Source organism: Pan troglodytes, chromosome 6, assembly GCF_028858775.2.
Source record: "Pan troglodytes isolate AG18354 chromosome 6, NHGRI_mPanTro3-v2.0_pri, whole genome shotgun sequence".
Lineage (NCBI taxonomy): Eukaryota > Metazoa > Chordata > Mammalia > Primates > Hominidae > Pan > Pan troglodytes.
Genome location: NC_072404.2, coordinates 103,771,884 through 103,785,904, shown reverse-complemented (window position 1 = coordinate 103,785,904; position 14,021 = coordinate 103,771,884). Strand labels below are relative to the sequence as shown.

Below are 14,021 nucleotides of genomic sequence, written 5' to 3'. Positions count from 1 at the left end.
GTGTCTGAAATGATGCTATTTCATAAGAGATTAATGAAGAAGACAGCGCCCACCCCACATTCTCAACTCCTTTCAAACTCCCCAGTGTCAAAACTTACAGCAGGACCCACGGGACCCACACTTCCATCACTGCCACGGGCACCCTAAGAAGAAAATAAAGGGAAGATCAGGTGGAAACTTAAATGACAGCCATTAGGAGATTTTTTAAAAGGAGGAAACTGAACAAAAATGGAAGCACTTACAGCTGGGCCAGGGGCACCAACACGTCCTCTCTCACCAGGAAGCCCACGGGCTCCCTAGAAGCAGAAATATTTTCAATAAAATCCAGAATGCTAATTTAAAAAAAAGTCACAGGCATCATTTGCTTTGTTCAGTTTCCAACCTGTACAAGAATACACTAAAAATAAATAAGTTGCCTTCTAATTCCAACTAAACAGCAGTGGATTTCAATTAAGTATCAGAAGGCTATTAGAAAAACATCAAAGAATACAATGCTGAAGGATACAGTGATTAGCAAAAACATTAAAGAAGTTCCATCTCATAAAGAGTGTACACATTTAAATTTACAATGAAGTAGTCAATACTTACTGTTTGACCTGGAGTTCCATTTTCACCAGGGGCACCAGGTTCACCCTACATGGAGAAGGATTGAGTTTTTGTTCATTAAATATAACAATTATTTTTCCTGATAGTGCAATTTTACTCTATTTTTTTTACTTTGAACCATTCATAGACTTCATAACATTTCTTACACATATAGATTGTTTTTCAATTATGCCAGACACACAGATTTTAAAATGTGCTAACATGAGTTTTTATTCAGATAGTACCACATATCCAGGTTCTAAGGAGATGTGGTTATTTGAGTGTACCTCCTCCCCAATTTCTCCCTTAGATTCAGGATATCAATTATATACTAGAAACAATATCATAAAAAGAGATGGCAAAGGATAAATTTGCTTTCAATGTAACCATATTTATCCTTTTTAAAGTTATTTTGAACACTCAGTGTTATCACTTTCATAAAATGTGCATGAAAAATTGAAGCTTCATGGTATTTTTTAGAGCCATCATATTTATTTCCAATCTATATTCTTATCCTGAGTAAAAACCAGGGTAGTAGTAGTAGTAGTAGTGGGATTTAATACTATGGCACATGTAAAAGAACTTTTTTTAAAGATAATCTGATTTAGATATGGGGAAATATGGTTTAAGAGACCTCATAAGGACCCTTAATTTCCAGGATTCTATGTGAAGTCTATTCTTTGGGAATAAGCATTGAAGTGGCAAGGGGGGATCATTTCTAGCCTATGACTTTCTAACCTCTAGATGTGTGACTTTGGGCAAGTCAATTGCTCTCACGAAGCCTCAGTTTCCCACCTCTGCAAAATGAGGGGGTCTCCAAAGCTCCTTGCAGCTCTAACATTTTATGATACAGTGATTAGTAGTCTGAGCTGTTATATCGGGCTCTTGGGAGAATGAGTTTGACCTTATCCATTTGTGTGGCAGCTGGAAAGTTAGAATAGATTCTCCATATTCATGTTAATTTCTGGTCCCACTAGTATTCGTTACTCATTAATTTGTAATTACGTTGGTATTCACTTTAATATCACATTATCTCCTTAATAGGAAAGAGAACATTTTATAGTTGAAAACGCTGTCAGAGAAGAGCCTAGCCAAGAGATAACACACTTCTGAGACTTTAATTACCTAATTAAAATTTTTTTGAGTGTGCACAGATAAATCACAGGAAAGAGGTTGAAAAGTGTATAGCGACACGAATGTACCTATCTAATTAGTGTGTGGCAAAGGAGAATTTACAGTTTAAAATAATACAGAGTGTCGTAATCTCTGATTATATGTTTATTTACTTTTATTTTGGCTGCAGAGATACACTGAAATTATAGAGGGAGGAAAGGAAATGGAAGAAGAAACTATTAATATTATTTTTATCTCAATTGTTTAATAGATATTGAATTTTAATAAATATTAATAATTGACCTTTTTTCACAGACTCTCATAGTCCCCATCCTTGAGGGATTTGAAGTACAGAAAAGAAAAAAAATAAAAATACTTTTTGTAATATGGGTAGTCTTCAGTATAATATACTTTTTTGGAGGTCATGGGGAATTTCAATCAAGTGCTTAAAAACAGTGCTTCTAATTTAATATTTACCTTCACACCAGGAGCACCGGGCTGTCCCTTCAATCCATCCAGACCATTGTGTCCCTGAAAGGAAAGCCTTATTATAAAATGCTGTTCCATGATAGTGTTTGGTCAAATAAAAATTGTATTGTATATCTTTGCCATTAATCTCTCTTGGGTAAGTCTTGTCTGCTGCAGTAGAAAGAAGTCCAGTGTTCCAGGTCCCAGCAAACTCAGTCTATTGCCCTAGATAGGTCACTTAACTTTCTTGCCATTGAGAGAGAAGGATGGAGGACTAGGTGTTCTCTCACATCTTTTCCATCCTTAATAATTTTATGATTTTCAGATGGTTGTAAATACTCAATAAGTAATACATGTTCTATATAATTTTCTCTGTAGTGAGCCTGTTTTTTGGTAGCTATGAACAGACTGAAAAAATTGCACCCCACTTTACTTTCAAGAAATCTGACTCTTTAACTCTTTCTTCCCTTTGGCAAACTCCAGGGATTTGAAAGTGAGTATATGTCACCCAAGATTTTAAACATACTTGAGTTTTTTCCAAAAATTAATAGGCATTTTCTCTCTTCTGAGTAAAGAATGTGCTCACCCTAATGCCTTTGAAGCCAGGAAGTCCAGGAGTTCCAGGGAAACCACGAGCACCCTTAGAAAGAAATACAGAAGATGGTGAATAATGTTTTACCATAAATAAAAAGACAGTGACTTCTTCCCTCCAAAGTATTTATTCTCATCAAAGTTCAAGCTTTGAACCAAAGTCTAGTATACCTCTAAGCACAGAGCGACAAATTAACTTGCTCTAATGTGAGTAACTAATAATACGGTATTTGTAGAAAACACAATTTAGTTGCTTATGGTATGCTTGCTGTCATTTATATTCCATTATTTGCATGAATAAAATGTATATGCATTTTTTTTACTAGGCTTTTTTCTTTATTAGATGCCTTCAATTCATGTTATGAGTTTGGGTGACATCTATGTTGTCATTTAGATTGATGCTAGTTTTAGCCACTATCTTATAGGCCTATGATGTTTGTGCTATCTACCAATGTAAAAAGTCTCACCTGTGGTCCAACAACTCCTCTCTCACCAGGTCGTCCGGGTTTTCCAGGGTGACCCTAAACAAGAAAACATTGTAGAGTCAACTTCTTCTTGGTAAACTATCAGACAAAATGGGGGAATCTTGGTTTTTACAAAAGGGGAGAAAGTTATCACATAAAAATATGGATCCAGATATATATTTAATCTTTCCCTTAATACAAGCAGGTTAGTTAATATTTCATTAAAATAATATTTCCCATACATTAAGAGTTGTGTCAGGCATATTCAGCTTTTGGCAGAATACTTAATTTGAATCTAGAAAATCTTGTTGAGGCAAGAGTATTTAAATAGCATTTTGAAAGTGCTTAAGAGTAAATACTTACATCTTCACCAGCCTTGCCAGGAGGGCCAGCTGGACCACGAGCACCTGCAGGACCCTAAGAAAATGGGAGACCCATCATTTGACTAAGGTTATATTCATAAACTTCCTGGAAAAAAACTTATCACAAAGGTGGAAAAATGTACTCACAGTTTGACCAGGTTCACCAGGCTCACCAGCAGGTCCTTGGAAACCTTGAGGGCCCTAAAAGAAAAAAAGAATGTCATACTCCAAGCCTTTATTTCTTAATTCTCTGTCTTTTTACATAAGAGGCATTACAAGCTTTCAGTACTTACTGGGGCTCCAGCTGCACCAGGTGGGCCTCTAGGTCCCATTAAGCCCTGTAAAGAAAGCAGATATATCAACAGTTAGCACTGATAAGTTGTCACGGTGTTGGCTGGGGTCAGATATGACCAACTTAGCAGTGCCATTGTTGTGGTTTGATTCCATAGTTTTTATTCCTCCCAAGGAAGAATTTAAGGACTCAAACTTCCTGCACTAGTTCTCTCCCTTTGCTTTTCCTTTTCTCCCAATCCATATCAACAGAAATCAATGAGAATTAGACGGGGCAGATAGGTTCCTTAAAGTTGTGCACAATTGGGCATATTGAGATTGCTCTGATGCAATGAAGTGAATCAGTCTTTGCAGAAGTGCAGAATATACAATTGTCTTCTATACAGCAGATGAAGCATTTCCATTTGGATTTCTTTGATCATATATCATCTTCCTATGTCATATTTAGCTAAGAAATTGCTATTTTTATTGCCACCAAGGACATAAATTGAAAAGAATCAAAAGTCCTTCTTAATGATTAGAGAGAAGTTTGTTATAACCTTATCGCTCCTCTAAGGGTTATTGGTGACTGATGAAAATGTCAAACAAAAGTGGATGTAATGAGGGGTGAAGGAAAAATAAAACATTATTGAAACAGCCTTCTGGAAGAGTCTATTATATGATATTATTGTTGAAAATATGGCCCAAATGATGGAAGATTGTTTTCCCCTTTGTTGTTTCCGTAGCACAAAAGTAGGGTAAAACAGGCTGTTAATAGTTTGTAAGCTAAATACACTTTCTTGACTCCTCTTTGCAGTAATCAATGCCTGTGTAAGCTCATCCGTAGGGTCTGTTCCTCATAATGCTGAAAATATTTCATGTACCAGTCTCAAGTAATTTGTTCATGACATCAGCTGTGGGGACTCTGCAGTCAAACCTACCTTACTGTATTAATGCCTATAGTGAAATAACATGGATTTTATCTAAAATGTACATCATTTTAATTATAAGAATTATTCATTTGGTTTTAGAAATTGCTCTGACATTAAAAGAAACTGTCACTTTTCCATCACAATAGCTTTTTAGGCATACATTAAAAAATAATTTTCTTTGACATCATGAATTTCTAATTATATTTATTTTTTCATGTATTTGCATCAATTTCATTTACATAAAATGTAGTGTATTTCATGGAGGCTGTGATTACTCATTAATTCAGAGAAGAACCCTGTGGGGTTTTATAGTTATTGATTTTCCAACATGGAAATTATTTTAATACTTTATTGCTGCCTATCTTCCCTATTTGTGAAACAGATATCTGTTGATTACATATGTCTGTGCATGTGTGTGGATGTGCAAGTTTAATTATATTTCACTGATATTTCAAAGTAAAATACTCTGCTTTATGCCCCCAAGACAGATGTTCTGAAAAGAGGGGAATCTGAAATCCATATTAATTTTCCCAGCTTAGTGGGCTTTTTAAAAAATGACATTTAGTAGCTCTTTACTTTCCACCCCCTTGCTTCTTCTTGAGATGTAGGTACTGCTTTAAAACTGACTAATGTCCAGCATTAGCTGAAACGGCTAATTTCAAATATCCAATATAAACAAAGCCAAAAGAAACACTCTACTTTTTCATTTCAGATATGAATATTTTAAACTACCAGAAAAAATTAGGGAATTAGAAGTCGTCAATTAAAGGTACATTATTTCTCAAGTGAGAGTTTTAATTTACAGAAAATATTATCTCACCCTTAGAGTATATTAGCTTACTGTGGGCCATTAGCTCCAGCAGAACATCTTCTTTTGAAGATAGAGCACTAAGTGCACTGCCCAGGTAAAATTTACATTTTAAAGACCATGTTGACTTTGGGCAGATAAATACCTTTGTTTTGAAACAATTAATTAAAATCACTAAATTGCGTGTGTGTGTATACATTAAATTCTGTAGTGCTTAATCAACCTAACACTTTGACTTCTGGCAATTTTCCCCTCTATTTCATATATGCTAGTATACATTTTGCATGCTCGTATTAGCATTTTTCCCTTCAAACTTCTCTCTAATGCTTGTTAGAAGTTTCATTTGTTAATAGTCATCATCATCATCATCATCATATAGGGAATATTTCTAAGCGGTGCTCCACTGATAGGGTATGGTGCTGAATATTTGTACTGAGTGACATAAATGCTAGATTTTTACTCATACTCTATTCTATATAGATTTACAATCAATAGACTAAAAAAGGATTTTTTTTGGTCAAAATTCAGAAAAAGAAACATTTCCTATATTGTTAACTCCTTGAGGAAGGATCAGAATCTGTCATATTCCTTGTAATTTCCCCAGTTCCTAATACAGTTTAGGGCCCATTGAAGGCACCTGATTAATATCTGTTGACTAAATGCGTGGTTTATTCAAGGACTAGGTACATAAACCATGATGTAAGCAAATATCAGACATCTTGCCTGGCATCTAGTTCTAGTTATGTCATTAGTTACCTGGATGACTTTGAGAAAAGGGCTTAAACTCTCCCATTTTAAAATGAGTTAGCTGGACTAGAACTTGTTGATCCTTTCCAACAAGTTCAGAGAACTTAATAAATAGTTCTATGCCTCTAAGTGTTGCTTAAAATTCTAAGCAACGTTAAAGAATATTAAAAAATTAATCAGAGTGATTACTGTGTTAAATTAAATTGATTTGCCCAAGTTATGGTTACTATGTCCAAAGATTATTTCTTGGACATAAGCATATGATCTATCTTAATGAGGATCATATAATCAAAAAGATCATATAATCATAAAAGATCAATTAATCTTTCTTTTGTAAAGAAAAGTGAACTCCTTAACTTCTGTTTTCATAAATTTGAAAACAAAAAGAGTTGTTTTTATATAATCTAAGTATTGAGTGTTAACTTAGGTAGCTAAATAAATGGCGTGGTAAAATGTGACATAAAATGAATGATTTATTTAGCAATTTTTTTGGCTAAGATAAACAGATAAGCATACCATTGGTCCAGGGCCAAGTCCAACTCCTTTTCCATCATACTGAGCAGCAAAGTTCTAGAGAAGTAAAAAAAAAAAAAATTATATATATATATAAAATATTTTTAGTTACTAGTCATGTAGTTCATTTTCTCATTCTACTTGTAAATATTTTTCTGTTGTTATTTAAATGAGGGCAATGTTTTTGATATAATTATTAGTTTAAAATTCTATATTGAATTAAATTCCTAAAAAGTTATGAGAGCTGTACGTCAAAAACTTGGCTGACACCTCTTTGAAATGGAGAACTTCCCTACTTTACTTTTTGAGCCCTTCTTCTGCCTTAACTCGGTGTCTCCACTCCCACCTTTTACCTCTACTCTGAGGAAGGGAAGCTTTCTAAACTTTTAATGTTACTAAGGGCTCCTGACAAATTAGAGCTCAAGAGGACATCTTCACATTTTCACCTGTTGCCCTTCCCCACCGGAGCTACACAAAATGACTAAGAGATCTTTTTCTTGCTGGAGTTTCAGGAAGGGCATAAAGAGTTTTCAAATTTAGAGGAAAATTAAATTAAAATGCCCCTTGGAAGATAAAACTTCTAAAAACTAGTTCACAGTAATAACTTTACTGTTAAAGATCTCTCTTATAGTGGTAGCTCTATTAAAGAAGCTGCTTTTTAATGCAATTCATAGATAAGCAATCATAATAAGATCTTTGGGGGAGAAAGGTCTTATTTTACTGACATACAGTTGGGTATTAGAATCAGGCTTCTGATTCATAGTGCTAACCAATTAAGCAAATATGTTTTCCTTCCTGCAGTGAGGCCATTTGGCACTCATACCATTGTTAAAGACATGAAGCTAAAAGAAGATATTAATGAAAAAGGGAAATGTAGTTTTCTCAAATTAGATTCAAGCAAATTAAACCTAAAACCGCTTTGAATGTTGGTTCAGCAGACTTCAAGTCAAGGAGAATAAAAAGCATAGGATGTTTGTAAAATTGCTTAAGATCAGGGATTTCACTTACACAGTTCAATCTAATCAAAATCCTTAATAATGCAACACCTCTTATTTGTGCCTTACTAATAAAAGTTATTAAATCTCCAAATTAAATAATGGTAATGATGGCCACAGCTAACTTCAGTGCACACAAAGACCAGTCCTGTAATTGACAAGGGCTCACAAAGAGAATGGGTAAAGCAGAATCTTGAGTGAAAAAACCAAATAAATGAAATAAAATATACTAATTTTCAAATGGAAGAATTATCCCTTAACTGCTAAAAATAAATTCCACAATAAACCTTCTTTCAACTGAAGTTAGCTAAAAGTTAGCAATACGTAAGACACCTTACCCCACCGAGACCAGGGGGGCCAGGAGGACCAGGTGGACCAGGAGGGCCTGTGGGACCATCTTCACCATCTCTGCCTGGGGGGCCTGGTGGACCCTGTTATGTAAAAAGTGAGTAAGGTCAGGTTAGACAGGCCCTGTAGAAACCTAAGAATTATATGTGGTAAGATCAGTTGTTCAGACCTTTCTATGTGCAAGTAGGGTGGAAATTTAATATACTATATTTGTCATTGATTGAAATTCACTTATGAGTCTATTTTAGAAAGAGGGTTAATAACTCTTAAGATATCACAGGGTAGTTTTCCTAAAGAACTATCTCAGCCATTGAATATTAATTCATACTGAAGCTCCAGTATTCAAATATAAAAATTATAGCCAAAATGTATGGTTCCACGTGCTTCATATGTTTAACAGTGCACAAGAACTTACATCGTATTTTTATTGCCGATCTCTGACTGTGACAAACTGATTCAATTGTTTTGGTATGTTACATGTGAATGAATTAACTGATGTGACAGTTAATAAGGTCACTTTATCATAGGAGAGAAAATCCTGCAGATTTACTATCATTAACTACTTGTATTGTTAAAATAATTAACTGATTTAATTCTATTTCTAACAAATTGAGTGGAATACATGTAAGTCTCCTCTTCCTAATAGATATAAGATATAGGTATTCATATATTGGCAAAAGTGTTATACAATGCAAAACCACATAGTTATAAATGTCAAGTAAGCATAGCAGGGAGATTTAAGAATGCCACAAATAAAATGTAAGCCTGACTTGTACATGCATGAATTTGAGCAGAGAAACATGTTACTGACTACTAATTCACCATTATTTCCAAGCTACCTAAGGGATCTTAGTTCAAAAGCAAATGAAATGTGTTAAAAAGAGGACTGTGGTGGTAGGTAGATATATTTTCATTATGCATGTGTTGGATGGGTCAATTACAAATAAAGAAAGTAGACCATGCAAAGAATATGACTGTAACAGTTTTTCTTTTTTAACAGTAATTTTGACCCAAAACAAATATTGATCATATATAATAATGCTCATTCGCTTCTTCTGCAGTGCATTACCTGTTTAAAAGGGTGTACAATTATCTGGATACATAATATTCTTATAAATTGCCAGTTCCTGTAGTTTATAATATATAGTTATTCAAATACGGGGCGAAGCCCTTTATAGTTCAAAAATTACACACCCTTTCTCCACGTGGTCCTCTATCTCCGGCTGGGCCCTACAGGAAAGATACAAACAGGACAATAATAAATGCCTAAGAAGTAATTTCCAGTGAACAAACAAATCATTCTTGATAATAATTAGTTGGTAAGACTGATGTAACTACAATGTTATTAGATAGCACATAAAAAATTGACACAATGCAATAGATAAAAGTATATATTTTAATTGTAATTATACGTAATTTTTTTTCAGCTGGGGGATTGGAAGCTGCTACAGTCTTCAGCTATTAGGTCAATACTATGCATAGCATTTTGAATAAGATGATAACTGTAGATTAAATGATCATTTTGTTACATTTTTAACAGCACATTTATATAGTCAAAGCCCTTTAAAATAAACTTTTTTTACTACCTATAATTAACATAATATGCCTTCCATCTCCAGAATAAAAACAAGTCTTTTTTTTTCCTTTTGTATGTAAATCACCAGTTTGTATCACATAAATGTAATTACAGATGATTCTGGAAGATAATTAAACTTTTTTATCTTAAACATCAAAGCTACTTTATTTTATGCTTTAGCTAATGCATATTCATATGAACAAAATTTTGATAAAGTATTTTCCTTCTATAGTCTACTACAAATTTAGTTAAATTATGTTATCCCTGATAATTTTAGATATTTATGGAGAAGTAGTGTACTCTTACCTTTCTTACAGTTTCCTAGAAAAGAATAAATCAAAGATTATTATGAAGAAAATTGTATATATATATTTAAAAACAGCTTCCATTTTGGTGTAGTATACAAATATACCTTCACAATTCATTACATTATGCATTTACTATTATCTCAGTTTAATATTTCAAACTACAATTTAAAATTTTACCAACATGTCAAATAAAAATATGTACCTACAGAACAAAAAATACATAGCAATACGTACCTGTACTTATGCCTCAAATTCAATTCATGAGCTAAGAATGTGTTAACAATAAGTGCTTTTGCAAATAATTCCAAAGGAGTGAAAAGATTCTCTAGCTCAGTGAAATCTTCTGCTTCATAGAAGCTGATCCTAAAACTCAAACTTCTATTGGATTATTTACTCTATATTTCTTATGAGTATTTTATAAACCTAGTCTTATTCAGTAGCCCCGCCTATTTTGGAAAATTGGGTGGGTACTTTCTAAGGCAGCCAGAAAGGTTTTGACTATCATAATTCTTCACAATTTTATTGGGAATCTAGGATGGTCAATATTAATGTAACTTCTTCCCTTCCAAGAGAAGACATCACTGTAGCCAAGGGAATCAAAGTATTTTTAAAAATTCTAAAAAAAGTTTTACTCACCTCTTGTAAAGCTGTAGAAAAAAAAAAGAAAAAGTAGGAAACAATTATTAGTATCACTTCATGGATCAATAGCAATAATTAACAAATAGAGAAACAAGTTTATAGAATTGAATTACCTAATTAAGGACCAATTATATATTTTTTAAGAATATTTTAATGACCTAGAAATTATGCAGGTCAAAAGTATGGCAGGGATCAGCAGGGTGATTTGTTTGCAATATTAATATGTAAATGTATTTTGAATTAAATTGTTAATTATTTACTATTTTATAACTGTTGTGAAATATTAATGTGTCTGAAGGATATTTTGAATGCTTAGCAATTAAGCTGGTAAAGTGCACAGATGAATCGCTGAATGTAAGACTAGTAGATTGATGAGGAAATAATTTATGATTTAGATCATTTTTAATACCTAAATATCGAAAAAAGGTAAAATTTAGGAAAGTATGTTACCTTAAAATTCTATATTGAATTTGTTTTTTATGAAACATTGAAGCTGACTTACTTTTTTATAAAACATTGAAGTTACCTAGTACTTCATTGAGTTTGTACCATTCTTAATATCCTTTTTCAAAAGGTCTAATTTGCACATTATTAACTATGAAAATGGATTAATTGAGACATCTGAATTTTGCTTTAAATTAGTTCACTTAAATTAGGTAAGATCATTTTACCAATATGTATCATTTTTGTCTCGAAGAAAGAGTTTTGTATAAATGGAAAAACCGGATTAAAGATCTTGAAAAATAATAGAAAAAATAAACAAAAGTACTATCCCCCCTTTTGCCATAATTGTTATAAGTCCTTAAAGAGTGAATTCTTCTCCTACGGTACAAAAATTATAGGTTAATACAGGATACAAGTGTGGCCAAGCTTGCAATAGGATGAATCACCCCAAAAATTGCTTTAATTAGGTGGCCAAGAAGTGCGTTATTTGAAGTGAGAACATCTGTTGCAACAGCCACAATTTAGGAGGGTGGACCACATCCAGCACTGACATTTAAGGGCAATTTACAAGAATTACTGTTAAATTACAAGAATGATATGTTTACTTCATTGTGTCCATCAGTAGGAAGAATAATTATGCCTGACTTGATTAACGGAAGTCCTTATGATTTTGGAAATTTGCCTTTTAATTACTCAGACATGGACCATTTTGAAGAATGTGTGTTTGATAACATTTATTCCAGACTGTGGTTGGCTGTTGATCAGAAGGTAAGTTGCCTTTGTACCTTCAAATTTCCCTAAGTCTGCCTTCATTTTATTCTCTAGGAGCCGACTCTTTCCTCCCACTCTCAAGATCTCATTAAAAATATGAACTCAGTAATGTGAATTTGTTCACTGCAATTACTCCTTAGTATCCACAGTATGTATACTAAAAGTGAATGAAGGGGGAACAGACACACAGACACACACACACACACACACACACAAACACACAAATGCATTAGAAATTATGCAGTGGTAGACACCGTGCTGTGTGGATGGAACAACTTTTTGGAGTACTGGGTGTGGTCAGACAATACCATCCCCCATCTAGTCAATATCTTTGTCTAGCACTTTGGCAGCCATTTTCAAGATGAAAACGGACTGATCTTCTTCATTCTCTGTTGACATGAAAGTCTGGCCATGGAACCTAGAGCTGGAAAGTGGCCTTGGGGTCCCTTTAATCTCTGTCTCGCATTTTAGAAAAGGCCGTTTGACTTGCCCAAAGTCACGCAGCAAATTGGTGTCAGACTCATGGGAAAAACCCCGGTCTCTTGAGTCTCATCTCAATGTTGATATTTCTCAACTTGCTGCGTTCATAATGTTTGCTTATCACTGGGAACATGTCAAAGGGGTAATTCTCAGGCTCAAACAAAATTTAGAGCAGATTTGAGTTAAAAAATGTTACCATTTCCATGACTAGAAAGTGAATTGAGACACTTATATTACTTTTCAGAATGTACCCACTCCAAGTAGCATCCATTCTTCTTTCCAGGGTTCACTGACTAGCCACTGGGAAAGGCTCCAACCAGAAATGCTGATCATTAATCTGTATAAATCCGTAGAAGCTTTAATTGGGATTCCATTTGCTTAAGGCCCTGTCCCCTGTACTTTCATTTTCCTTCCTCCAGAGGGCGCCTTATAACCATCATCATATCAGCATCGTCATCCTCCTCCTCCGGACAAGCCTTACAATGCCCAGAAGATAAAAGCTCTTAGGAGGTGAGTTTTACATTACTCAGTTGAAGGGTTTTCTAACGCAGGCCTCAAGTTTTACAAGGTGGACATCAGTGCGGTTATGGGGCCTGTGGGGTGCAGGCCCTTGACTTCCTCCACCACATTGGTCGTTAATATCTCATCCTTAGGGAAAAAGACCTTCCGCTCCCTTTGGGGGTTACTAAGCTGAGGAGCCAGACCGAGTTAACCGTCTCACTCTGAACTTAGAGGAAAAGTTCCCTAACTTTTGGCAAGGCTTTTATGTTTTCATTTTTTAAAGTAATTTCCATGTTTCTTATCAATTCCGGCGTTTTCCCACATGCCTGAGAGTCTGCCCTCCAAGTGTACCTGGAATTCAGGTTACGGGTTTTCCTTTTCAGGGCAGGGTGCCCTCCCATCTAACCTCTCTACCCAGTCTCCCCCAAACAAGCTGAAGGCACTTACATTGGCATGTTGCTAGGCATAAGGTTACTGCAAGCAGCAACAAAGTCCGCGTATCCACAAAGCTGAGCATGTCTAGCACTTAGACATGCAGACTCCTTGTGTCGCAGAGCCCCTGGGTCACCGGCGGAGGTATCACCTGGCGGGCGCGGGCATGCAGTCGTGGCCAGTACCTCCAACTTAGCCGAAACCTCCTGCTGCCGTGGTGCTAAAATAATAAAGCCCGAATCTGCCCTATTTATACGGCAAAAGTTTCCCTGGCCCTAGGGTGCCTCCAAAAGGGCCTCCACCAATGGGAGGGCTGGGGCTGGGGGCCCGGGCAGCCACAGCTGGGAGGAGCCTGCGGGGGCGCAGAGGAGGGAGCGAATGGGGGAAGGGACGTGGCCACGGGGCTGGCTTCTTAAATTGGTTCCATTCTTTTTGAGGACGTGGACACTTTTGAGGCTTTCAAGGGGAAACTCTGACTCGTTGTCTGCATACCTCCGCCCTCCGCATCCTCCCGCTCTCCCCCGCCCTTTCCAAGTGTGGAAACACTATGGGACACGTCGGAGTGCTCTGCAGCCCCGACATGGGCAGAATTTGCAGATCTCCGGCGATCAAAGCAGGAGCTGTCCAGTCCCGCCTCACCTGTGCCCTGTAGGCCACTTGTAGGGTGGAGGGCT

General features: G+C 35.5%; 1 protein-coding gene across 1 annotated transcript in view; it reads right to left on the bottom strand.

The window, feature by feature from the left end:
- The window catches only part of COL1A2 (collagen type I alpha 2 chain), a 35,772-nt gene extending 22,221 nt beyond the window's left edge, over window positions 1–13,551 (bottom strand). Inside the window, exons 1-15 of the mRNA XM_001168894.7 lie at window positions 13,363–13,551; window positions 10,717–10,727; window positions 10,079–10,093; window positions 9,391–9,426; window positions 8,187–8,279; window positions 6,857–6,910; window positions 3,877–3,921; window positions 3,731–3,784; window positions 3,585–3,638; window positions 3,225–3,278; window positions 2,753–2,806; window positions 2,176–2,229; window positions 589–633; window positions 243–296; window positions 99–143 (exon numbers count right to left, since the gene is read on the bottom strand). Of these exons, the coding sequence (XP_001168894.1) occupies window positions 99–143; window positions 243–296; window positions 589–633; window positions 2,176–2,229; window positions 2,753–2,806; window positions 3,225–3,278; window positions 3,585–3,638; window positions 3,731–3,784; window positions 3,877–3,921; window positions 6,857–6,910; window positions 8,187–8,279; window positions 9,391–9,426; window positions 10,079–10,093; window positions 10,717–10,727; window positions 13,363–13,432 (738 nt within the window). The 5' untranslated portion in view covers window positions 13,433–13,551. The remainder of the gene's footprint in view (window positions 1–98; window positions 144–242; window positions 297–588; window positions 634–2,175; window positions 2,230–2,752; window positions 2,807–3,224; window positions 3,279–3,584; window positions 3,639–3,730; window positions 3,785–3,876; window positions 3,922–6,856; window positions 6,911–8,186; window positions 8,280–9,390; window positions 9,427–10,078; window positions 10,094–10,716; window positions 10,728–13,362) is intronic.
- Window positions 13,552–14,021: the final 470 nt, after the last annotated feature.